This window comes from Tachyglossus aculeatus, chromosome 3 (assembly GCF_015852505.1).
Source record: "Tachyglossus aculeatus isolate mTacAcu1 chromosome 3, mTacAcu1.pri, whole genome shotgun sequence".
NCBI classification, from domain to species: Eukaryota; Metazoa; Chordata; class Mammalia; order Monotremata; family Tachyglossidae; genus Tachyglossus; species Tachyglossus aculeatus.
This window is the reverse complement of record NC_052068.1, coordinates 11,066,377-11,093,772: the sequence shown is the minus strand read 5'-3', so window position 1 is coordinate 11,093,772 and position 27,396 is coordinate 11,066,377. Positions and strand designations below refer to the sequence as shown.

Sequence of the window (27,396 nt, the reverse complement as noted above, 5' to 3'; positions counted from 1 at the left end):
TTGGAAACTGCTATTTGGAATATTTATTTTACATTAAAAAATAAAAAAAACCTTATGTTGACTGTGACCGGTATTTCGCTTTTAGCCAATTTTACCCGCAGCTTTTCCTTTGTACGTAAATAACAGTATAGGAAAGATCCACGTTCGTGGCACTGCAATAAGTTAAACTGACAACGTCCCTCCCCTGCTTCATTTTTCCTTGGCTTTCATCCTCTGTAAATCCAGAAACCCAAGCGGAGACCTCAAGTCTCGGCCAGCTGAAAGCGAGTCCGACTCCACTCGGAGGTGGTCGGCCCTTCTTAAAAAAGATCTGAACGGCTCCGTGTTGAATCTTCTGCGGATGGAGGGTGACCCACCCCACACGGCTTCCGACCGTGGCCTTTTTCAGTCACCCCTCTTGCCGATGGGTCCTTACGGCCGCTTGTTTCTTTTCTTTGTGCTTTTAAATCCTCGGGTGGCACCTTGACCGAAACAAATTGTGGTAGGGATTCTAGAATGAAGAATATATTTTGACAATTAATTTTAACTTCCGGGCTCTTCCTACGTCTAGATCCGACCTGAACCCGGGCAGGAACCTGGGTAGACGTGGATGAGAGAGAGAAAGAGAGAGAGAGATATTGGACATAACGAACACCACAGCCAAAGCTCTCCTGAATTCACAAAGGAGGTAATAATAATAAGGCCCTACTGAGAGCTCACCTCCTCCAGGAGGCCTTCCCAGACTGAGCCCCTTCCTTCCTCTCCCCCTCATCCCCCTCTCCATCCCCCCCATCTTACCTCCTTCCCTTCCCCACAGCACCTGTATATATGTATATATGTTTGTACATATTTATTACTCTATTTATTTATTTATTTTACTGGTACATATCTATTCTATTTATTTTATTTTGTTAATATGTTTGGCTTTGTTCTCTGTCTCCCCCTTTTAGACTGTGAGCCCACTGTTGGGTAGGGACTGTCTTTATGTGTTGCCAACTTGTACTTCCCAAGCGCTTAGTACAGTGCTCTGCACACAGTAAGCACTCAATAAATACGATTGATGATAATGTTGGCATCTGTTAAGCGCTTAATATGTGCCAAGCACTGTTCTAAGCACTGGGGGAGATATAAGGTGATCAGGTTGGCCCACACGTGGCTCACAGTCTTCATCCCTATTTTCCAGATGAGGTAACTGAGGCCCAGAGAAGTGAAGTGACTTGCCCAAGGTCACAGAGCTGACAAGCGGCGGAGCTGGGATTAGAACCCATGACCTCTGACCCCCAAACCTGGGCTCTTGCCACTAAGCCATGCACAACTTGGTTTGTAATCCCCACGACTCTTGTCCTGAGTTTGGGTTGCATGTTCAACTTGCGGCCAACTTGTACTTCCCACGCGCTTAGTACAGTGCTCTGCACACACTAAGCACTCAATAAATACGACTGAATGAATCAATGAATGTTCAATTGTCTGTTTAGACTCCACGTCAATTAGATTGGGCTGTGCTTGTGGTCTGTTGTGTTCTAATAATAATAATAATGATGGTATTTTTAAGTGCTTACTATGTGTGAAGCACTGTTCTAAGCACTGTGGGGGATACAAGGTGATCAGGTTGTCCCACATGGGGCTCACAGTTTTAATCCCCATTTTCCAGATGAGGTTGCTGAGGCACAGAGAAGTTAAGTGACTTGCCCAAAGCCACACAGCTGACAAGCGGCGGAGCCGGAATTAGAACCCGTGACCTCTGGCTCCCAAGCTTGTGCTCTTTCCACTGAGCCACGCTGCTTCTACTCTCCCCAGTGTTTAGTACAGTGTTCTGCACACAGCAAGTGCTCAATACACACCAATGACACTGATTTGCTTTGGAAAATGAAAAAACTAGTTCTTTAAGCTTTCAAATCTCTAAAACCACTTATCGACGCCTGTTCCGGATGGGTTTTTCTAACTCACCGAAGGGCCAACTGGTATCAGTGCCCCAGTTCCCTTTGCAACAAGAACAGCGATCATAATTTAGACTACCAGCATAAAATCACACGTGCATCTCAATCAATAGTATTTATTGAGTGCTCTGTGTGCAGAGCACTGTACTAAGTGCTTGGGAAGCACAAGCTGGCAACATATAGAGATGGTCCCTACCCAACAGTGGGCTCACAGTCTAGAAGGGGGAGACAGAGAATGAAACCAAACATATTAACAAAATAAAATAACTAGAATAGATATGTACAATCAATCAATCGTATTTACTGAGCGCTTACTATGTACAGAGCACTGTACTAAGCGCTTGGGAAGTACAAATTGGCAACATCTAGAGACAGTCCCTACCCAACAGTGGGCTCACAGTCTAAAAGGGGGAGACAGAGAACAAAACCAAACATACTAACAAAATAAAATAAATAGAATAGATATGTACAAGTAAAATAAATAGAGTAATAAATATGTACAAACATATATACATATATACAGGTAACATAGAGTAATAAATACATACAAACATATATACATATATACAGCTGCTGTGGGGAAGGGAAGGAGGTAAGGTGGGGGAGATGGAGAGGGGGAGGAGGGGGAGAGGAAGGAGGGGGCTCAGTCTGGGAAGGCCTCCTGGAGGAGGTGAGCTCTCAGTAGGGCCTTGAAGGGAGGAAGAGAGCTAGCTTGGCGGATGGGCAGAGGGAGGGCATTCCAGGCCAGGGGGAGGACATTGGTCGGCTGTGTGCGAGCCCGCTGTTGGGTAGGGATTGTCTCTATGTGTTGCCGACTTGTACTTCCCAAGCGCTTAGTACAGTGCTCTGCACACAGTAAGTGCTCAATAAATACGATTGATTGATGTGCGTGCACACAGGCCCACAAGCTTATGCTTGCCCACCGGTGTGACTTTAGTGCCCTCACAGTACCCCCGGCCGCTCTTAAGCAATAACCCCGTTTCGGAAGGCGTTAGAAGCCGCCGGCCTGGCTGGGGATGAAGCCTTTGCTGAAAGAAGGGAGAGGAGGCAGGCACCTACCAACCTACTACCTACCGGGAGCTGTAGGCTGGCTTCTCAGGGAGGGCGGTTGGTGTGGGGCTCTCCTCCATGGCGGGGGCACCCTGCCCACCTTCACCGGGGCACACTTCCATGGCATCCGCGCCCGAAGGCTCTTCGGGACCTCCCGCCGCCTCTACTGACATGGCCGGGACCTCATTCTTCCCGCCGGCTGGGCTCTGCTTCATTTGGCTGGAGAAAGCAACGGCCGATGAGCTGAAGACCCAATCTACAGCCGCAATCAAGTGGGCTCCGTCTCCACAATCTGGTAGACTAGATTATGTTGCCGATTTGTCCTTCCCAAGCGCTTGGCACAGTGCTCTGCACATCGTAAGCGCTCAATAAATACGATTGATTGATTGATTGATTGATAGTAGACTCGCGCAGAAACCGACAGGGAAGCAGCTGGGATAGAGCCCGGGCATCAGGAGGACCTGGGTTCTAATTCCGGCTCCGCTCCTTGTCTGCTGTGGGACCCTGGGCAAGTCACTTCACTCCTCGGTTACCTCACCCGTAAAATGGGGACTGAGACTGTGAGCCCCACGTGGGACAGGGACTGTGTCCAACGTGATTTACTTGTACCCACCCCAGCGCTTAGGACAGTGCCTGGCACAAAGCAAGCGCTTACAAATACCGTAATCATCATCGTCATAGGGGAGAGTCTCAAGGAGGGGTGCAGGATGAAGGGAAACTTAAAGAATTTAGAGAGGCAGAGAAATATTTCTCTAAAAATTTCTCTATTTTATTTTGTTAATATGTTTGGTTTTGTTCTCTGTCTCCCCCTTCTAGACTGTGAGCCCACTGTTGGGTAGGGACCGTCTCTATATGTTGCCAACTTGTACTTCCCAAGCGCTTAGTACAGTGCTCTGCACACAGTAAGCACTCAATAAATACAATTGAATGAATAAATGAATGAATAGAAATACCACAGACTACTGGAAAGAGCCTGGGTGTGCGAATCGGGAACCTGGGTTCTAATCTCGGCTCCGCCGCTTGCCTGTTGGGTGACCTTGGGCAAGCTGCTTAACTTCTATGTGCCTCAGTTTCCTCATCTATAGAATGAGGACTCAATACTTGTTCTCCCTCCCGCTTACGCCGTCAGTCCCATGTGGGACAGGGACTCTGCCTGAAGATCCTGAATTTACCGCAGCACTTAGAACAGTGCTTGACACATAGTAAGTGCTTAACGAGTACCATAATTATCATTATCGTTACTATTTATGATCATTTCTAATGGCACCATCTAAACTTCTGGCGGCTAGAGGGCTGGGAGGAGAGGTTCTGTAAGGGTAGTGGCAGGGAGGGAAAATAATAATAATAACAATAATGAAAATAATAATAATTATAATAATAATAATGATAATGGTAAGCCCTATCTGCCAGGCGCTATATATACTAAGCACTGGGGTGGACACAAGTAAATCGAATTGGACATAGTCCCTGTCCAATGTGGGGTTCACAGCCTCAATCCCCATTTTACAGATGAGGGAACTGAGGCCCAGAAAAGTGAAGTGACTTGCCCAAGGTCACACAGCAGACAAGGGGAAGAGCAGAGATTAGAACCCATGACCTTGCTGCCATTCCTGTGAGCCTGTATATATGTTTGTACATATTTATTACTCTATTTATTTTACCTGTACATATTTATTCTATTTATTTTATTTTGTTAACGTGTTGTTTTGTCGTCCATCTCCCCCTTCTAGACTGTGAGCCCACTGCTGGGTAGGGACCGTCTCTATATGTTGCCAACTTGGACTTCCGAAGCACTTAGTATGGTGCTCTGCACACAGTTAGCGCTCAATAAATACGATTGAATGAATGAATGAATGGGGGACCGTCTCTATATGTTGCCAACTTGTACTTTCCAAGTGCTTAGTACAGTGCTATGCACATGGTAAGCGCTCAATAAGTACGACTGAATGAATGAATGAATGAGGGACCGTCTCTATATGTTGCCAACTTGTACTTTCCAAGCGCTTAGTACAGTGCTCTGCACACGGTAAGTGCTCAATAAATGTGATTGAATCAATGAATGAATGAGGGACTGTCTCTATATGCTGCTGACTCGTACTTCCCAAGCACTTAGTACAGTGCTCTGCACACAGTAAGCGCTCAATAAATACGATTGAATGAATGAATGAATGCGGGACCGTCTCTCCATGTTGCCGACTTGCACTTCCCAAGTGCTTAGTACAGTGCTCTGCACCCGGTAAGCGCTCAATAAATACGATTGAATGAATGAATGAATGAATGAATGAATGAAGAGTCTCTGAAGTGGGATTTCAACTCACTCCTCCTTTCGAAGACCAGACCAGAAGCCCCAACTAGAGAAAGTGACGACTGGAGTCTGTCACCACTTGAGTTGAGTGGAAAGAGCACAGGATTGGGCGTTAGGAGAGCCAAGTTTTAGTCCCAGCTCGGCCCCTGACATGCTGGGTGACCTGGGGCAGGTCACTTAACCTCTCTGGGCATCAGTCTTCTCCTCATCTGTACAATGGGGATAAAAGCCCTGCTCTCCCTCCTAGACGGGGAGACCTGTGTGGGATAGGGACCGTGTTTAATCTTGCCATCCGACACCTAGCCTTGGCTCTTAGAAAGTCCTTAATACATACCATTAATATTAGTAATGATAATAATAATGACAATCATTTTCTTCAGATCTGCCATACCCACTTACAATGAGGTGGAAATACACAACACCAATCAACAGTATTTATTTACTGAGTGCTATGTGCAGAGCACTTGGGAGAGTACGCTACAGCCAAATTAACAGAGACATTCCCTGCCCGTAATGAGCTTACAGTTTAGAGGCGGAAGAAAGACATTTATATGAATAAACAAGTAACTGATGATATATAATAATAATAATAATAATAATGGCATTTATTAAGCGCTTACTATGTGCAAAGCACTGTTCTAAGCGCTGAGGAGGTTACAAGGTGATCAGGTTGTCCCACGGGGGGCTCACAGTCTTAATCCCCATTTTACAGATGAAGAAACTGAGGCCCAGAGAAGTGAAGTGACTTGCCCAAAGTCACACAGCTGACAGTTGGCGGAGCCGGGATGTATGTATAACGATACATACACAAGTGCTGTGGGGTTAGACGGGGCGGAGAGAATATCAGCGTGGCTCAGTGGAAAGATCCCGGGCTTGGGAGCCAGAGGTCACGGGTTCTAATTCTGACTCCGCCACTTGTCAGCTGTGTGACTTTGGGCAAGTCACTTCTCTGGGCCTCAGTTCCCCCATCTGTAAAATGGGGATTAAGACTGTGAGCCCCCCGTGGGACAATCTGATCATCTTGTAACCTCCCCAGCGCTTAGAACAGTGCTTTGCACATAGTAAGCGCTTAACAAATGCCATCATCATCATCATTATTATTATTATTATTATTAATATCAAGTGTCCAAAGGGCACAGACTGAAGAGCACAGATGACGTAGAAAGGAGAGCGAGCTGGGGAAAATAGGGCTTAGTGGGGGAAGGCCTCCTGGAGGAGATGTGCCCTTCGTAATGCTTTGAAGGTGGAGAGAGAGGTGGTTTGGCCTAAATGGAGGGGAGTTCCATGCTAGCGGAGGATGTGGGCAAGGGGTCAATCAATCAATCAATCTTATTCGATTGATTGAGTCGGCAATAAGGCAGACGAGATTGGGGCGCTGGAGGAGCGGCGGGTGCGGGCTGGGCTGTAGCAGGAGATCACTGAGATGAGGTAGGGTGGGGCGAGCTGACAGTGCTTTAAAGCCAACGAGAGAGACTATGCCGAAATATGCTGAAATAAAATGTCCGATTTGCATTCTTCCTTGGGTTTTAAAACATTTCGTGCTGTTAGTGAGAGGCAAAAGATGGTACGCTCATTGTGGGCACGGAATGTGTGTGTTACATTGTTCATTCATTGAATCGTATCTATTGAGCGCTTACTATGTGTAGAGCACTGTACTAAGCCTTTCATTGTCCTCTCCTAAACACTTAGTACAGCGTTCTGCACATAGTAGTCATTCATTCAATCATATTTATTGAGCACTTACTGTGTGCAGAGCACTGTACTAAGCGCTTGGGAAGTACAAGTTGGCAACATATAGAGACGGTCCCTACCCAACAGCGGGCTCACAGTCTAGAAGGGGAAGACAGACAACAAAACATGTGGACAGGTGTCAAGTCAGCAGAATAAATAAAAATAAAGCTAGATACACATCATTAACAAAATAAATAGAATAGTAAGTATGTACAAGTAAATTAAATAAATAAATCTGTACAAACATATATACAGGTGCTGTGGGGAGGGGAAGGAGGTAGGGCGGGGGGATGGGGAGGAGGAGAGGAAAAAGGGGGCTCAGTCTGGGAAGGCCTCCTGGAGGAGGTGAGCTCTCAGTAGGGCTTTGAAGGGAGGAAGAGAGCTAGCTTGGCGGATGTGCGGAGGGATTGGGGGCATTCCAGGCCAGGGGGAGGACGTGGGCCGGGGGTCGATGGCGGGACAGACGAGAACGAGGTACGGTGAGGAGATTAGCGGCGGAGGAGCGGAGGGTGCGGGCTGCGCTGGAGAAGGAGAGAAGGAAGGTGAGGTAGGAGGGGGCCAGGGGATGGAGAGCTTTGAAGTCGAGAGTGAGGAGTTTTAGCTTGATGCATAGGTTGACCGGCAGCCACTGGAGATTTTCGAGGAGGGGAGTAACATGACCAGAGCGTTTCTGCACAAAGATGATCCGGGCAGATGCGTGAAGTATAGACTGAAGTGGGGAGAGGCAGGAGGATGGGAGATCAGAGAGGAGGCTGATGCGGTAATCCAGTCGGGATAGGAAGAGAGACTGAACCAGCAAGGTAGCGGTTTGGATGGAGAGGGAAGGGCGGATCTTGGCGATGTTGCGGAGGTGAGACCGGCAGGTTTTGGTGACGGACTAGATGTGAGGGGTGAACGAGAGAGCGGACTAGTAATAATAATAGTAGTAGTACTAGTAGTAGTAATAGTAAGTGCTCAATCGGCACGATTGCCTGATAAAAGCCGGAGCTGCGTTTCCCACCGCCTGGGTGGTCACGTTCTTTCCCGCCGCGTGACACACGTACCCTCTGGTTTTCTTTGGTCTGTCGAATCGGAAGTCAGAGGGATAGAGGTGAACTTTGACCAGGTGATCCTTTCGGGCTCTACTCGTCTCGAACTTCTCCGCGCAGCCTGCCACCAAGCACTGGTACTGAAAGGGAAACAGCGCACGCTCGGGGACTCAGGACTTCCTCGTGGGACGGGTTCCCCTTACCGGGAGGATTTCACTTCAACGTGGATCCACGCGCTTCGGAACACTTCACTCTATTCCCAGTTCTGCTACCTACGTTCTGCGCAAAGGTCAAGACGCAAGTTCTTTGTGTGCAGGGAACGTGACTACCAACTCTTCTCCAGTGCTTAGTACAGTGCCTGGCACTTAGTAAGCGCTTAAAAAATACGATAATAATAATATACTGTACTCTCCCAAGTGCTTAGTACACCGCTCTCTTAGAAAAGCAGCATGGCTTAGTGGCAAGAGCCCGGGTTTGGGAATCAGAGGACGTGGGTTCTAATCCCACCTCCGCCACCTGTTTGCTGTGTGACCTTGGGCAAGTCACTTAACTTCTCTGGGCCTCAGTTACCTCACCTGTAAAATGGGGAAAAAGTGTGAGCCCCACGTGGGACAACCTGATTGCCCTGTATCTACCCCAGTACTTAGAACAGTGCTTAGCACATAGCGCTTAATAGCATTATTATTATTATTGCTATTATTATTATTATTATTATACAAGTATCACTGTTTGATATCAGATCCCAGCTCCACCATTTGTCTGCTGTGTGCCCTTGGACAAGTCACTTTACTTCTCCGGGCCTCAGTTCCCTCATCCGTAAAATGGGGATTGAGACTGTGAGCCCCACCTGGGACAGGGACTGTGTCCAACCTGATTTGCCTGTATCCACCCCAGTTCTTAGAACAATGCCTGGTGAACAGGAAGTGCTTAATAAATACCACAATTATTATTATTATTATCTTTGGGGATCCAATTTCCAGTACCTGTCACTACCCATACTTTAACCGGAATGGCCTGGTGCTTAGAGCACTGGCCTGGGAGTCTGAGGACCTGGGTTCTAATCCCGGCACCACCACTTTTCTACTGGGTGACCTTGGGTTAGTCCCTTAACTTCTCTGGGCCTCAGTAACCTCACCTGTAAAATGGGGATTGAGACAGTGAGCCCCATGTGGGACAGAGATTGTGTCCAACCTGATTAGCTTGTAGTAAGCAATCATATTTATTGAGCACTTACTGAGTGCACAGCAACGTATTAAGGACTTGGGAAAGTATAACAAAGTTGGTAGACACATTCCCTGCCCACAAAGAGCTTACAGTCTTGAGGGGGAGACAGACATTGACAGAAATGAATTATGGACTGTAGTAATAATAATAATGATGGCATTTATTAAGCACTTACTATGTGCGAAGCACTGTTCTAAGCACTGGGGGGGATACAAGGTGATCAGGTTGTCCCACATGGGGCTCACAGTCTTCATCCCCATTTTACAGATGAGGGAACTGAAGCCCAGAGACGTGAAGTAACTTGCCCCAAGTCACACAGCTGACAATTGGCAGAGCCGGGACTTGAACCCATGACCTCTGACTCCAAAGCCCGGGCTCTTTCCACTGAGCAACGCTGCCTCTCTGTATGGATATGTAGATAAGTACCGTGCTCTGCACACAGTAAGCGCTCAATACATACGATTGAATGAATAACTGCTGTGGGGCTGAGGGAGGGGTGAGAAAAGGAAGCAAGTCCAACCCAATTCACACGTATCTACCCCAGCACTTAGTACAGTGCTTGGCACTTAGCCCATAGCAAATACCATAAACTCCCTCACGTCCCCCCGCCCCCCAAAAAACAAAAAATCAATCCATCAATCGTATTTATTGAGCGCTTACTGTGTGCAGAGCACTGTACTAAGCGCTTGGGAAGGACAAGTTGGCAACATATAGAGACAGTCCGTACCCAACAGTGGGCTCACAGTCTGAAAAACCCCTGTTGCCATTCTCAGGAATGAGAAGGCAAATCTCGACTATAAGCTCCTCGTGGGCAGGGAAACGTGCCTGTCAACTCTGCCCAAGTCCTTAGTACGGTGCCCCGCACACGCAAAGCGTTCCATAAATACCACCCATTGGGCCGAACGACTCAGTTTTCTGAATGTTTTCCGGAGACTCACCATATTCTGTTTCTCAGACAGTATCTGGAAGAGGGCGTCGTGCCACTCGAGGATGTGGGTGTCCAGTAAGTGCCCCGAGGGGAAGGAGCGTTTGCAGAAGGAGCAGACATTTCGGTGCAGGGTGTTGTAGTGATGCTCATAGCCCTCCAAGGTGTCAAACACCTGGCAGCAGCCAGCGGCCGGACAACTGAACTCCGACACCCTAGAAGGAAGACACCAGAACGGGAAGGAGCAGGAATTGCTGCTGTTTCCCTTACGGCATAATTCAATCCTGAGGAGAGAGGAATCTAACCACGGGATCAGATCATCCACAGGTTCTGGGAGAATGCTCCTCCGCTTTCCCCCTTCAATCCCACTCCTCTTTTTTCCTCTCAATCAATCAATCAATCAATCAATCGTATTTATTGAGCGCTTACTGTGTGCCGAGCACTGGACTAAGCGCTTGGGAAGTACAAGTTGGCAACATCTAGAGACGGTCCCTACCCAACAGTGGGCTCACAGTCTAAAAGGGGGAGACAGAGAACAAAACCAAACATACTAACAAAATAAAATAAATAGAATAGATATGTACAAGCAAAATAAATAAATAGAGTAATAAATCTGTACAAACATCTATACATATATACAGGTGCTGTGGGGAAGGGAAGGAGGTAAGATGGGGGGGGATGGAGAGGGGGATGAGGGGGAGAGGAAGGAGGGGCTCTCCTCCTCTTTTTCTCCTACTCCTTTTTCCCTCCAATACCACTCCTCTTTTTTCATCATCAATCATCAATCGTATTTATTGAGCGCTTACTATGTGCAGAGCACTGTACTAAGCGCTTGGGAAGTACAAATTGGCAACATATAGAGACAGTCCCTACCCAACAGTGGGCTCACAGTCTAAAAGGGGGAGACAGAGAACAAAACCAAACATCCCTCCTCCTCCTCCTCCCCACGTCCCCCATCAGAAGCAGCAGGGCTCAGTGGAAAGAGCCCGGGCTTGGGAGCCAGAGGTCACGGGTTCTAATCCCGGCCCCGCCGCTTGTCAGCTGTGTGACTTTGGGCAAGCCACTTCACTTCCCCGGGCCTCAGTTCCCTCATCTATAAAATAGGGACTAAAACTGTGAGCCCCATGTGGGACAACCTGATCACCTTGTATCCCCCCAGTGCTTAGAACAGTGCTTCGCACATAGTAAGTGCTTAACAAATACCATTATTACTATTAGAATGGAGTCCTTCGGGTGCGTCCTAAAGGAACCCAGAGGGAGCCGGGGTCAAATGACCGGGGGCGACGGGAACTCAAAAGCAGCGTGGCCTAACGGATGGAGCATGGGCCCAGGGGTCGGAAGGACCTGGCTTCTACTCCCAGCTCTGCCACTTGTCTGCTGTGTGATCTTCGACAAGTCGCTTCGTTTCTCTGTGCCTCAGTTACCTCATCTGGAAAACGGGGATTGACTGTGAACCCCACGTGGGCCAGGGACTGTGTCCAACAATTACCCTGTATCTATCCCAGCCTTTAGTACAGTGCCTGGCACACAGTAACTGTGTAACAAACACCACAATTATTATTATCATTACCATAAATTGCTCTCCCAAACTGCCAAACCACACCGTGGGAGAACCTCCAAATAATTCAGATGGACTAGGAAAATTCCCCCTCTAGACTGTAAGCTCACCGTGGGCAGGGAATGTGTCTGTTTACTGTTGTGTTGTACTCTCCCAAGCGCTTAGTGCAGTACTCTGCACACAGTAAGCCCAATAAAGTACAGCCCAATAAATATGACTGACTGATAGCTGATAACTGATAGCTGATATGACTGATAGCTCGCTCGCTATCAGCCCTACGTGTCAAGCACCCTAAAGGGAGGGAAGGGATTTGGCAAAAAAAGGGAAAAGATCTGGGACACCTTTCAAGGTCCCAAACTAAGGAATTCCTTCCCCGAGGGGCTTTGGTTCAGTTGGAAAGCCCAGGACCTAGGTCTAACTAGGTATTCTTTCCCAGTGTGAGCCCACTGTTGGGTAGGGACTGTCTCTATATGTTGCCAACTTGTACTTGCCAAGCGCTTAGTACAGTGCTCTGCACACAGTAAGCGCTCAATAAATATGATTGATTGATTGATTGATCTTCTAGACTGTGAGCCCGTTGTTGGGTAGGGCCCGTCTCTATATGTTGCCGACTTGTACTTCCAAAGTGCTTAGTCCAGTGCTCTGTATGCAGTAAGCGCTCAATAAATACGACTGAATGAATGAATGAATCTCCCTAAGGAAGACTCCCCTCTTGGATTTCCTCAGAGTCTTTCTCCCTCTTCCCAATCCCCTTCCTATATTAGTGTTCCAACTTGGAGGGAAAGATGGAAGCAGATGGTCACAAGCCTCTTGGTGGTGCCTCAGTGGGCCAAGCCCCTTCCCCAGGGGCTCGCGTCGTCCCACCCTGCCCTGCTCCATTTTGGCAGGGATGGCAGAAAGGTTGGCAGCAGCAGCATGGCATCAGTGCTTTGCACATAGTAAGCGCTTAATAAATGCCATTATTATTATTATTATTATTATTATTATTATTATTATTATTGTTATTATTATTATCTCCACAGAACGTGAAACACTGGGAAGGTGGCAGCTCTGGTAGACGCTAAGCCACCAGGACCCTGAAATTCTATTCTCCTAACCACAGGACCCCTCAGCTTCTACTTTATTTTGTATTTCTGAGAAGCAGCATGGCTCAGTGGAAAGAGCCCGGGCTTTGGAGTCAGGGGTCATGGGTTCAAATCCCAGCTCTGCCAATTGTCAGCTGTGTGACTCTGGGCAAGTCACTTCACTTCTCTGGGCCTCAGTCACCTCATCTGGAAAATGGGGATTAAGACTGTGAGCCCCCCATGGGACAATCAACCAATCAACCAATCAATCGTATTTATTGAGCGCTTACTGTGTGCAGAGCACTGCACTAAGCGCTTGGGAAGTAACTCTGGGCAAGTCATTTCACTTCTCTGGGCCTCAGTTACCTCATCTGGAAAATGGGGATTAAGACTGTGAGCCCCCCATGGGACAATCAACCAACCAATCAATCAATCAATCGTATTTATTGAGCGCTTACTGTGTGCAGAGCACTGCACTAAGCGCTTGGGAAGTACAAGTTGGCAACATATAGAGACAGTCCAACCTGAGCACGTTGTAACCTCCCCAGCGCTTAGAACAATACTTCGCACATAGTAAGTGCTCAATAAATGCCATTATTATTATTATTATTTAGCCCTGCCTTCTTTTATGTCAATTTTTCAATCAATCAATCATATATCTTGAGTACTTACTGTGGGCAGAGCACCGTACTAAGCGCTTGGGAGAGTACAATATAACAATTTAACAGACATATTTCTTGCTTACAGCAAGTTTACAATCTAGAGAGGGAGACAGACATTAATAGAAATAAATTACGGGTATGCACATAAATGCTCTGGGGCTGGGAAAGGGGATGAATAGAGGAAGCAAGATAGGGCGATGCAGAAGGGAGTGGAAATTAGTCAGGGAGGGCCTCCTGGAGGAGAAGTGCCTTCAATAAGGCTTTGAAGGGGGAGGGAAGAGTAATTGTCTGTTGGATATAGAAAGGGAGGGTGTTCCAGGCCAGAGGAAGGACATGGGCGAGAAGTTGGCAGTGAGACAGACAAGATTAAGGTACCGTGATTTTGTTTGGGGGGCGGGGGGTCTCCTTATGTGCCCATTACCCCTCTCTCACCTTATTCTTAGACTGTAAACCCCTTGTGAGAGCAGGAATCCTGCCTAATTCTCACCCGGGAATTCTTTCCCAACGCTTGATAGTGCTCCGCACAAATAAATACTTCTGTTATATGGTATTCTTCCAAGAGCTTAGTGCGGTCTTCTGCACACAGGAAGCACTCAGTAAATATGCCAGACTGATTATCAGCGCTTAGAACAGTGCTTGGGACACAGTAAGCACTTAACGAACACCATCACTATTATTACTCCGAATACAACATTTTGATTTTGTAGCGACTGCCGTGCTGTATAGAAGCGGCACGGCTCAGAGAAGCAGCATGGCTTTGTGGATAGAGCCCGGGCTTGGGAGTCAGAGGTCGTGGGTGCTAATGCCGCCTCTGCCACTTGTCAGCTGGGTGACCTTGGGCAAGTCACTTAACTTCTCTGAGCCTCAGTGACCTCATCTGTAAAATGGGGATGAAGTCTGTGAGCCCCATGTGGGACAACCTGATTACCTTCTATCTCCCCCAGAGCTTAGAACAGTGCTTGGCACATAGTAAGCACTTAAAACCAACATTATTATTATTATAATTATTATTATTATTATTATTATTATTTCCCAGACATATGGGCCAGTTGGCTCTCTGCTGGTGGCCCGATGGAATAACTCCAGGCTGCTGCTTGATGATGATGATGATTCATTCATTCAATCGTATTTATTGAGCGCTTACTGTGCGCAAAGCACTGTACTAAGCACTTGGGAAGTACAAGTAGGCAACACATGGTGACGGTCCCTACCCAACAACGGGCTCACGGTCTACAAGGGGGAGACAGACAACAAAACAAAACACGTGGACAGGTGTCAAGTCATCAGAATAAATAGAAATAAAGCCAGATGTACATCATTAACAAAATAAATAGAATAGAAATATGTACAAGTAAAATATGATGATGATGCTCTTCACATGAAGTCACTCACTGGTTGGTTGGTCGGTAGGAGAGTGACTTTGGAACCTATTTCTTGAAATCCATCATCATAATGATGGTATTTGTTAAGCGCTTACTATGTGCAAAGCACTGTTCTAAGCTCTGGGGGGATACAAGGTGATCAGATTGTCCCACGTAGGGCTCACAGTCTTAATCCCCATTTTACAGATGAGGGAACTGAGGCCCAGAGAAGTTAAGTGACTTGCCCAAAGTCACACAGCTGACAATTGGCGGAGCCAGGATTTGAACCCATGACCTCTGACTCCAGAACGTGTGCTCTTTCCACTGAGCCACGCTGCTTCTCTGCTTCTCATCATCATTGTCATAATAACGGTATTTGTTAATAATGATAATCGGCATTTGTTAAGCGCTTACTATGTGCAAAGCACTGTTCTAAGCACTGGGGAGGATACAGGGTTATCAGGTTGTCCCACGTGGGGCTCACAGTCTTACTCTCCATTTTACAGATGAGGTAACTGAGGCCCAGAGAAGTTAAGTGACTTGCCCAAGATCACACAGCAGACATGTGGCGCTATGTGCCAGGCACTGTACTAAGCACTGAGGTGGATACAAATCAGGCTGGACGCAGTCCCTGTCCCACCTGGGGCTCTCGGTCTTAATCCTCATTTTACAGACGAGTGAAGTGACTTGCCCAAGGCCACACCGCGCAGACCAGTGGCGGAGCTGGGATTAGAACCCACGACCTTCTGACTCTCAGGCCCGGGCTCTAGCTAGCCTCTACGCGGTGCCACTTCGCCATCTCCGCTACCGTGAAAGGGCAGTTGTAGCCGCAGTAGCAGCGGACAGGGGAATAAAGTCCGGACGGAGGTCGGGACGAGGATGGTTTTCCTTCGGAATTCCCTCGGCCTGACCCCTGGGTCCGGCTGGGCTGGGTCCCGGGCCGGGGGAGGCCGGCACGGAACAGCAACCTCCCAGGGCAGAAAACCGAACCCTTACACACCCTGCTGAACTTACTTGGGTCTTTCGATCACCTCCCCGACTTGGGTGATGACATCTTGGAGGTAGAGGTGTCTCTGAACGTCCCCGTCCTGGGAGGGGAGAGAAATGAGATCAGCAGGAAAGGAGGATGGCTGAAATAGCGCATGGAGCAAGGAAGCATATTTACACATCTGCTGTCTTCATCCGCTATTGTCCCATTCACCGTCTTCTTTCCTCCCTAGCTCACCTCCCAACTTCACTGCGCTCCCAACTCTCCCATTTCTATCCCCTACCTCAGGTTTTTTTCCCCAGCCTGTAACTCTCACCTTCCCTCACACCAAGAGATCCCAGCTCACTCAATACTCAAAAGCCAAAGCTGCGTGGTCTAGTGGATAAAGTACAGGCCTGGGAATCAGAGGACCTGGGTTCCAATCTCGGCTCCCCTACTTATCAGCTGTGTGACTTTGGGCACTTGACTTCTCTGGGCCTCAGTGACCTCATCTGTAAAATGGGGATTAAGACTGTGAGCCCCACGTGGGACAACCTGATCACCTTGTATCTGTCCCAGTGCTTAGAACAGTGCTTGGCACCTAGTAAGTGCTTAATACCACCATTATTATTATTATTACTATTATTATTGTGTACTCTTCCATTAGCAACCTCTGGGGATGGTGATTCCATGACCTCCTCCCTTGAACACACAGTCCAACGTCTTTACCAGGAAGCTCATTCTTCCTTAGAGTCGAACTCCCTCCTACTAGAAATAAAATCTATTTCCTCTTGTTCTGCCAGGAGACCTGACACACAACTGCAAATCCTTTCTTTGCATTAAACCCTTTCAAATCCTGGAGTACAGCTGATCTATCAGTCTTTGCTCAATCCGTGTTTATTTGGTGAGTGCTTACCGGGCGCAATTGCTGTATTAAGCACTTGGGAGAGTTGGTGGACATAATAATAATAATAATAACAATGGTATTTATTAAGCACTTACTATGTGCAAAGCACTGTTCTAAGTGCTGGGGTGGTTAGAAGGTGATCGGGTTGTCCCACGGGGGGCTCACAGTCATAATCCCCATTTTCCAGATGAGGTAACTGAGGCCCAGAGAAGTGAATTGCCAAAGTCACATAGCTGACAATTGGCAGAGCTGGGATTTGAACCCATGACCTCTGACTCCAAAGCCTGTGCTCTTTCCACTGAGCCACGCTGCTTCTTTGTTCCCTGCGTACAAGTTTACAGCCTTGACGGGGAGACAGATGTTAAAATAAATCCCGGGTATATACCTAAGTGCTGTGGGGCTGAAGGTGGGGTGACTAAAGGGCACAAATCCAAGTGCAATGGTGACATAAGAGGGAGAGGGAGTAGGGGAAATTAATCGAGGAAGACCTCTTGGAGGGAGTGTGACTGTAATAAGGCTTTAATGGGAAGCAGCGTGACTCAGTGGAAAGAGCGCGGGCTTTGGAGTTAGGGGTCATGGGTTCGAATCCCGGCTCTGCCACATGTCTGCTGTGTGATCTTGGGCAAGTCACTTAACTTCTCTGAGCCCCAGTTCCCTCATCTGTAAAATGGGGATTAAGACCGTGAGCCCCACGTGGGACAACCTGATCACCTTGTATCCCCCCAGCGCTTAGAACAGTGCTTTGCACATAGTAAGCGCTTAACAAATGCCATTATTATTATTATTATTATTAAAGGTGGGGAAAGTGATCATCTGTTGGATACGAAGGGGAAGGGGGTTCCGGGCCAGACGAAGGACGTGGGTGAGGGGTCAGTGATGACACAGACGAGACTGAGGTATAGTGAAAAGGTTGGAATTAGAGGAGCGGAGTGTGTCGGACTGGTTGTAGTAAGAAATTGGTGAGGTGAGATAGGAGGGGGTGAAGTGTCAGCTGTGTGACCTTGGGCAAGCCACTTAACTTCTCTGTGCCTCAGTTACCTCATCTGTAAAAAAAATGGGGATTGAGATTGTGAGCCCCACATGGGACAACCTGATCACCTTGAATTCCCTCCGGCGCTTAGAACAGTACTTTGCACCTAGGAAGCGCTTAACAAATGCCATCATTATTATTATTATTATTACTTTAAAGCCACTGGTAAGGAGTTTCTCTTCGATGTGGCGGTGGATGGGCAGTCACTGGAGGTTCTTGAGTGGGAAGATGCGGGCTGTTTGTTTTTGTTGATAAATGATCTGGGCAGCAGAGTGAAGTAAGGACTGGAGTAGGGGGAGAAAGGAGGCTGATGCAGTAGTCGAGGCGGGATAGGATAAGCAGGCTAGTGGTTTAGATGGAGTCTGGGCCGATTTTAGCGATGTCGTGAAGGTAAAACTGCCAGGATTTGGTGACGGACTGAATATGCGGGAGGAATGAGAGAGATGAGTTGAGGACAAGGCCAAGGTTACGGGCTTGAGACGGGGAGGATAGTGGTGTTGTCCAGAGTGACGGGAACGGCAGGGGGAGATGGGAAGATAAAAGAGTTCAGTTTTGGACACGCTTAAGCCGTGAGGAACCTAAATTCTGCTCCTCAAGTCACGCTACCCTATTGCCTTTCGGTTTTATTTTGTAAGTTTATCCCTGCCCTTATGTTGTTTTGATGTTGTGTTTCATCTCTCCTAATACCAACTCCCTTCCCCCCTGTTTTGTATCTTTAGACAGCGAGCCCCTTGAGGGTCAGGGATCGTGTTGGTTTCCTTCCTGCGGATTCTCACCCGGCGCTTAGTACAGTGTGCTGCCCTTGGTAACGGTTTAATAAACAGTCCTGCTACCGCTAAAACCCAGCAATCAGCTCTGACACTATTTAGCTCTGAGATTCCCTCTCCCGGTGGCAATTTTGGGGGGCTGGGCCTGCTGAGTCCCTGGGGGAATCCCCGGAAGGGTCACAGTAGAGGGGTTGTCCCCGGGGAGTCATGGGGGGGGGACACGGCCTGGAGAGCTACTAGGGGGTGTCTTTCTTGGGGGGGCATTCCCTGGGGAGCTACTAAGGGGTGTCTCCCTCAGGGAGGGATTTACACTTTGATTTTCACTCTTTACTCACCTCTCCCCCAGGCCCCTAGCACTTATTCACTCATTCAACTGTATTTATTGAGCGCTTACTGTGTGCAGGGCACTGTACAAAGCGCTTGGGAAGTACAATTCAGCATCAGACAGAGAAAATCCCTGCCCAACAACGGGCTCACAGTCTAGGAGGGGGAGTCGGACAACAAAACAAACATGCACAGAGGTGTCAGTACCATCAGAATAAACAGAATTATAGCTATATACACATCGTCCCCCTCTCCATGCCCCCCATCTTACCTCCTTCCCTTCCCCACAGCACCTGTATATATGTTTGTACATATTTATTACTCTATTTATTTATTTTACTTGTACCTATCTATTCTATTTATTTTATTTTGTTAGTACGTTTGGTTTTGTTCTCTGTCTCCCCCTTCTAGACTGTGAGCCCACTGTTGGGTAGGGACTGTCTCTATATGTTGCCAGCTTGTACTTCCCAAGTGCTTAGTACAGTGCTCTGCACATAGTAAGCGCTCAATAAATACGACTGATTGATTGATTGATCGATAAAATAGAGTAATAGATATGTACAAATATACACAAGTGCTGTGGGGAGGGGAAGGGGGAAAGGCAGAGGGAGGAATTGGGGGAGATGGGGAGGGGAGGAGGAGCAGAGGAAAAAGGGGGGACTCAGTCTGGGGAAGGGGGGCTCAGTCTGGGGATATCTACTTATCTACTTATGTAGATATCCGTTACTGTGTGCTCTGCACACCATAAGCGCTCAATAAATACGACAATGAATGAATGAATTTATTTATATTAATGTTTGCCTCCTAGACTGTAAGCTCATTCTGGGTAGGGAATGAACTACTGACTCTGTTATATAATCATATCAACAATGATAATTGTGGTATTTGCTAAGTGCTTACTTTCATGCCAAGCACTGTTCTAAACGCTGGGGTAGATACAAGCTAATCAGGTCGGACCCAGTCCCTGTCCCACCTGGGGCACCCAGTCTTAATCGCCATTTTCCAAATGAGGGAACTGAGGCCCAGAGAAGCGAAGTAACTAGCCCAAGATCACAGAGCACACAATCAATCAATCAATCAATCGTATTTATATGTTGCCAACTTGTACTTCCCAAGCACTTAGTACAGTGCTTTGCACACAGTAAGTGCTCAATAAATACGATTGATTGATTGATTGATTGATTGAGCATTTACTGTGTGCAGAGCACTGTACTAAGTGCTTGGAAGTACAAGTTGGCAACAAGTGATGGAGACAGCCCTGGAACTCAATTTGATCGCATTTATTTCGCGCTGTGTGCAGAGTACTGTACTAAGTGCTTAGGAAAGTACAATACAACCATAAACAGTGACATTCCCAGGCCCCAAGGAGCTCAAAGTTTGGGTCCTTTGGACTATCAAGCCTGTGCTCTATCCACTAGGTCACAGTAATGATGGCATTTATTAAGCGCTTACTACGTCCAAAGCACTGTTCTAAGCGCTGGGGAGGTTACAAGGTGATCATGTTGTCCCATGGGGGCCTTACAGCCTTAATCCCCATTTTCCAGATGAGGTCCTTGAGGCACAGAGAAGTTAAGTGACTTGCCCAAAGTCACACAGCTGACAACTGGTGGAGCCGGGATTTGAACCCATGACCTCTGACTCCAAAGCCCATGCTCGTTCCACTGAGCCACGCTGCTTTTCTACATTCTCCCACGCAGTTAGTAATAACAATAATAATAATAATTATAGTATTTGTGAAGTGCTAACTGTGTGCCAAGTACTGTACTGAGCTCTGGACTGGATAATAATAATGATAATAATTATGGTATTTGTTAGGCGCTTACTATGTGCCAGGCACTGTGCCCTGGAGTGGATACAAGCAAATCAGGTTGGACACAGCCCCTGTCCCACACGGGGCTCACAGTCTCAACCCCCATTTTCCAGATGAGGAAACTGAGCCCAGGGAAGTGAAGTGACTTGCCCAGGGTCACATAGCAGACATGTGGCAGAGCTGGCATTAGAACCCAAGACCTTCTGACTCCCAGGGCTGTTGTCTATAATAATAATAACGACAGTAGTTCTTAAGCACTTACTACAATAATAATAATAATGATGGTATTTATTAAGTGCTTACAATGTGCCAAGCACTGTTCTAAGCACTGAAGAGGTTACAAGGTGATCAGGTTGTCCCCCGGGGGGGCTCACAGTCTTCATCCCCATTTTACAGATGAGGTCACTGAGGCCCAGAGAAGTGAAGTGACTTGCCCAAAGTCACACAGCTGACAATTGGCAGAGCCGGGATTTGAACCCATAAACTTTGACTCCAAAGCCCGGGCTCTTTCCGCTGAGCCACGCTGAAGATAATCAGTCTCTATCCCCATTTTACAAATGAGGGAACTGAGGCACAGAGAAGTGAAGTGACTTGCCCAAGGTCACCCAGCAGACAAGTGGCGCAGCCGGGATTAGAATGGACCGTGAGCGCGTTGTTGGGTGGGGACCGTCTCTGTATGTTGCTGAATTGTACTTCCCAAGCGCTTAGTACAGTGCTCTGCGCACAGTAAGCGCTCAATGATCACGATTGAATGAATGAATAGCACAAGCTCTGCAATCAATCAATCAATCAATCAATCAATCGTATTTATCTGCACATGGTAAGCACTCAATAAACACGATTGAATGAATGAGTGAATAGTACAGGCTCTGCACATGGTAAGCGCTCAATATATATGATTTAATGAATGAATGGACAATACAGGCTCTACACACAGTAAGCATTCAATAACGATTGAATGAATGAATAAATGAATCAATCAAATGAATGAATGAATAGTGCAGCCTCTGCACACAGTAAGCACTCAATATGACTGAATGAATTAATGAATGAACAGTCCAGTGCTCTACACACAGTAAGCGCTCCATAAACACGACTGAATGAATGGTCCAGTGCTCTGCACACAGTTAAGTGCTCAATAAATACAACTGACTGAATGAATGAATGGTCCAGTGTGCAGCACACAGTAAGAGATCGGCAAACACGATTGACTGACTGAATGAATGAATGGTACAGTGCTCTGCACACAGTAAGCGCTCAATAAATAAGATTGAATGAATGAATAGTCCAGTGCTCTGCACGCAGAAAGCGCTCAATTAATATGAAGGAATGAATGACTAGTCCAGTGCTCTGCACACAGTAAGCGCTCAATAAATGTGAATGAATGAATGACCAGTCCAGTGCTCTGCACACAGTAAGCACGCCACAAACACGATTGAATGAATGAATGACCGACCAGTCCAGTGCTCTGCACACAGTAAGCGCTCAATAAGTAGGAATGAATGAATGACTAGTCTAGTGCTCTTCACACAGTAAGCGCTCAATAAATGTGAATGAATGAATGACCAGTCCAGTGCTCTGCACACAGTAAGCACTCCACAAACACGACTGAATGAATGAATGACCGACCAGTCCAGTGCTCTGCACACAGTAAGCGCTCAATAAGTAGGAATGAATGAATGACTAGTCCAGTGCTCTGCACACAGTAAGCGCTCCACAAACACGATTGAATGAATGACCAGTCCAGTGCTCTGCACTCAGCAAGCGCTCCACAAACACGACTGAATGAATGAATGACCAGTCCAGTGCTCTGCACTCAGTAAGTGCTCCACAAACACGAATGAATGAATGGATGAATGACCAGTCCAGTGCTCCGCACACAGTAAACACTCCATAAATACTGTGAGCCCGCTGTTGGGTAGGGACCATCTCTATATGTTGCCAACTTGTACTTCCCAAGCGCTTAGTACAGTGCTCTGCACCCAGTAAGTGCTCAATAAATATGATTGAATGAATAAATTTGGCTGAATGAATGACTAGTCCAGTGCTCCGCACACAGTAAGCGCTCCACAAACATGAATGAATGAATGAATGGAGTGAGTGACTGAATGACCAGTCCAGGGCTCCACACACAGTAAGCGCTTCATAAATACGACTGTATGAATGAATGGATGAATGCCCAGCCCAGCGCTCCGCAAACAGTAAGCGCTCCATAAACACGAATGAATGAATGAATGACCAGCCCAGCGCTCCGCACAGTCAGCACTCCATAAATATGAATGAGTGAATGCCCAGCCCAGGGCTCCGCACACAGTCAGTGCTCCATAAATAGGAATGAATGAGTGAATGAATGCCCAGCCCAGTGCTCCGCACACAGTCAGCGCTCCATAAATATGAATAAATGACTGAGTGAGTGAATGCCCAGCCCAGTGCTCTACACACAGTCAGCACTCCATAAACATGAACGAATGAGTGAATGCCCAGCCCAGCGCTCCGCACACAGTCAGCACTCCATAAATATGAATCAATGAATGAATGAGTGACTGACTGACTGTCCAGCCCAGCGCTCCGCACACAGTAAGAGCTCCATAAACACGAATGAATGAATGAGTGACTGACTGACAGGCCCAGAGCTCCGCACACAGTAAGTGCTCCACAAACACGAATGAATGAATGAATAAATGAGTGACTGAATGCCGAGCCCAGTGCTCCGCACACAGTCAGCGCTCCATAAACACGAATGAATGAATGAATGACTAGCCCAGCGCTCCGCACAGTCGGTGCTCCATAAATATGAATGAATTAGTGACTGAATGCCCAGCCCAGCGCTCCGCACACAGTCAGCGCACCATAAATATGAATGAATGAGTGAGTGAAAGCCCAGCCCAGCGCTCCGCACACAGTCAGCGCTCCATAAACACGAATGAATGAATGACTGAATGCCCAGCCCAGCGCTCCGCACACAGTCAGCGCTCAATAAATATGAATGAATGAATGAGTGAATGCCCAGCCCAGCGCTCCGCACAGTCAGCGCTCCATAAACACGAATGAATGAATGAATGAATGAGCGAGTGAATGCCCAGCCCAGCGCTCTGCACACAGTCAGCGCTCCAAAAATACGAATCAGTGAATGAATAAATGAGTGAGTGAATGCCCAGCCCAGCGCTTCGCACACAGTCAGCACTCCATAAACACGAATGAATGAATGAGTGACTGACTGACAGGCCCAGAGCTCCACACACAGTAAGTGCTCCACAAACACGAATGAATGAATGAGTGAGTGAATGCCCAGCCCAGCGCTCCGCACACAGTCAGCGCTCCATAAACACGAATGAATGAATGAGTGACTGACAGGCCCAGAGCTCCGCACACAGTAAGTGCTCCACAAACACGAATGAATGAATGAATGAGTGAGTGAATGCCCAGCCCAGCGCTCCGCACACAGTCAGCGCTCCAGAAACACGAATGAATGAATGAGTGACTGACTGACAGGCCCAGCGCTCCGCACACAGTAAGCGCTCCATTAGCACGAATGAATGAATGACCACTCCAGCACTCCGCAGTCAGCGCTCCATAAATATGAATGAATGAATGAATGAGTGAATGCCCAGCCCAGCGCTCCGCACACAGTAAGTGCTCCATAAACACGAATGAGTGAATGAGTGAGTGACTGACTGTCCAGCCCAGCGCTCCGCACACAGTCGGCGCTCCATAAACACGAATGAATGAATGCCTGAATGCCCAGCCCAGCGCTCCGCACAGTCGGCGCTCCATAAACATGAATGAATGAGTGAGTGATTGAAGGTCCAGCCCAGCGCTCTGCACACAGTCAGCGCTCCAAAAATACGAATAAATGAATGGATGAGTGAGTGAATGCCCAGCCCAGCGCTCCGCACAGTCAGCGCCCCATAAGCACGAATGAATGAATGAACGCCCAGCCCAGCGCTCCGCACACAGTCGGCGCTCCATAAACACGAATGAATGAATGAGTGAGTGAATGCCCAGCCCTGCGCTCCGCACACAATCAGCGCTCCATTAACACGAATGAATGAATGAATGAACGAGTGAGTGAATGCCCAGCCCAGCGCTCCGCACAGTCAGCGCTTCAAAAGTACGAATGAATGAATGAATGAGTGAATGCCCAGCCCAGCGCTCCGCACACAGTCAGCGCTCCATAAACACAAATGAATGAATGAATGAGTGAAGGCCCAGCCCAGCGCTCCGCACACAGTCAGCGCTCCATAAACATGAATGAATGAATGAGTGACTGAATGCTCAGCCCAGCGCTTCGCACACAGTCAGCGCTCCATAAACACGAATGAATGAATGACTGAGTGAAGGCCCAGCCCAGCGCTCCGCACACAGTCAGCGCTCCATAGACACGAATGGATGAATGAATGAGTGAATGCCCAGCCCAACGCTCCGCACACAGTCAGCGCTCCATAAACACGAATGAATGAATGAATGAATGAATGAAAGCCCAGCCCAGCGCTCCGCACATAGTAAGCGCTCCATAAACACGAATGAATGAATGAATGAACGAGTGAGTGAATGGCCAGCCCAGCGCTTCGCACACAGTCAGCGCTCCATAAACACAAATGAATGAATGAATGAGTGAGTGAAGGCCCAGCCCAGTGCTCCGCACAGTCAGAGCTCCAAAAATACGAATGAATGAATGAATGAGTGAATGCCCAGCCCAGCGCTCCGCACACAGTCAGCGCTCCAAAAGTACGAATGAATGAATGAATGAGTGAAGGCCCAGCCCAGCGCTCCGCACACAGTCGGCGCTCCATAAACACGAATGAATGAATGCCCAGCCCAGCGCTCCGCACACAGTCGGCGCTCCATAAACACGAATGAATGAATGAATGAGTGAGTGAATGCCCAGCCCAGCGCTCCGCACACAGTCGGCGCTCCAAAAATACGAATCAATGAATGAATGAGTGAATGCCCAGCCCAGCGCTCCGCACACAGTCGGCGCTCCAAAAATACGAATGAATGAATGAATGAGTGAATGCCCAGCCCAGCGCTCCGCACATAGTAAGCGCTCCATAAACACGAATGAATGAATGAATGAATGAATGAATGCCCAGCCCAGCGCTCCGCACATAGTAAGCGCTCCATAAACACGAATGAATGAATGAATGAATGAGTGAGTGAATGCCCAGCCCAGCGCTCCGCACACAGTCGGCGCTCCAAAAATACGAATCAATGAATGAATGAGTGAGTGAATGCCCAGCCCAGCGCTCCGCACACAGTCGGCGCTCCATAAACACGAATGAATGAATGAATGAGTGACTGAATCCCCAGCCCAGCGCTCCGCACATAGAAAGCGCTCCATAAACACGAATGAATGAATGAATGAACAAGTGAGTGAATGGCCAGCCCAGCGCTTCGCACACAGTCGGCGCTCCATAAACACGAATGAATGAATGCCCAGCCCAGCGCTCCGCACACAGTCGGCGCTCCATAAACACGAATGAATGAATGAATGAGTGACTGAATGCCCAGCCCAGCGCTCCGCACATAGTAAGCGCTCCATAAACACGAATGAATGAATGAATGAACGAGTGAGTGAATGCCCAGCCCAGCGCTTCGCACACAGTCAGCGCTCCATAAATACAAATGAATGAATGAATGAGTGAATGCCCAGCCCAGCGCTCCGCACACAGTCGGCGCTCCATAAACACGAATGAATGAATGAGTGACTGACTGTCCAGCCCAGCGCTTCGCACACAGTCGGCGCTCCATAAATACGAATGAATGAATGAATGAGAGAATGCCCAGCCCAGCGCTCCGCACACAGTCAGCGCTATAAAAATACGAATGAATGAATGAATGAATGCCCAGCCCAGCGCTCCGCGCACAGTCAGCGCTCCATAAATATGAATGAATGAGTGAATGCCCAGCCCAGCGCTCCGCACACAGTAGGCGCTCCATAAACACGAATGAATGAATGAGTGACTGACTGACTGTCCAGCCCAGCGCTCCGCACACAGTAAGCGCTCCATAAACACGAATGAATGAATGAGTGACTGACTGACTGTCCAGCCCAGCGCTCCGCACACAGTCAGCGCTCCATAAACACGAATGAATGAATGAGTGAATGGGTGACTGTCCAGCCCAGCGCTTCGCACACAGTAAGCGCTCCACAAACTGACGAAGACGATGAGTGACTGACGGGCGGGCGGGCGCAGGCCCGGGCCGTCCCCACCAGGCGGCGCTGCTGCGCGAGCAGCGGGGCCGCGCTCGGTGCCCGGATGTGCCCCTCCCCTCCCTCCCTCCCTCCCTCCCTGCCGCGGGCGCGCGCGCGCTGTCACCTCGAAGATGGGGTGGTGTCGGGGGAAGCGGAGGCGTCGCGGCGCGAAGCGGAAGGGTCCGGTCCGCGCCCCCGCCCCAAAGCCCACCGCCACCGGCAGCGGCAGCGGCCCCGACATTGGGGCGGGGCAGGGCTCGTCCCCTCAGGCCCGGCGCGCATGCGCCCGGCGACGGGGCGGGACTTCCGGTCCGCGCCGGAGCCGCCGCGCGCGCGCGCGCGCGCGTGCGCACTGAGGAGACGCTGAGCGTCCCGCAGCGCCACCCACCGGCGGCGCCTCCGCACAGCCCGGGGCCCCCGACGGGCTGCCCCACGGCCTCCGTCATCAATCAATCAATCAATCGTATTTATTGAGCGCTCACTGTGTGCAGAGCACTGTGCTAAGCGCTTGGGAAGGACAAGTGGGCAACATCTGGAGACGGCCCCTACCCAACAGTGGGCTCACAGTCTA

At 48.5% G+C, this 27,396-nt stretch overlaps 1 protein-coding gene across 1 annotated transcript; it reads right to left on the bottom strand.

The window, feature by feature from the left end:
* On the bottom strand, window positions 1-27,066 carry ZNF511 (zinc finger protein 511). Its single transcript, XM_038743956.1, has 6 exons — window positions 26,950-27,066; window positions 15,839-15,912; window positions 10,193-10,394; window positions 8,046-8,170; window positions 2,991-3,185; window positions 1-490 (listed from the first exon to the last, which is right to left on the bottom strand). Exons 1-6 carry the CDS (start codon window positions 27,064-27,066, stop codon window positions 412-414), a joined length of 792 nt encoding a protein of 263 aa, XP_038599884.1. The 3' UTR covers window positions 1-411.
* Window positions 27,067-27,396: the final 330 nt, after the last annotated feature.

What these genes read in the sequence shown, in the direction of transcription:
- ZNF511 (XM_038743956.1), bottom strand. Translation starts at nt 27,066, where the DNA reads ATGTCGGGGCCGCTGCCGCTGCCGGTGGCGGTGGGCTTTGGGGCGGGG. An exon ending in GACACCACCCCATCTTCGAG is followed by an intron (nt 15,913 to 26,949) that starts GTGACAGCGCGC and finishes CTCCCCTCCCAG; the next exon opens with GACGGGGACGTTCAGAGACA. An exon ending in AAGCCAGCCTACAGCTCCCG is followed by an intron (nt 491 to 2,990) that starts GTAGGTAGTAGG and finishes TCTTCATTCTAG; the next exon opens with AATCCCTACCACAATTTGTT.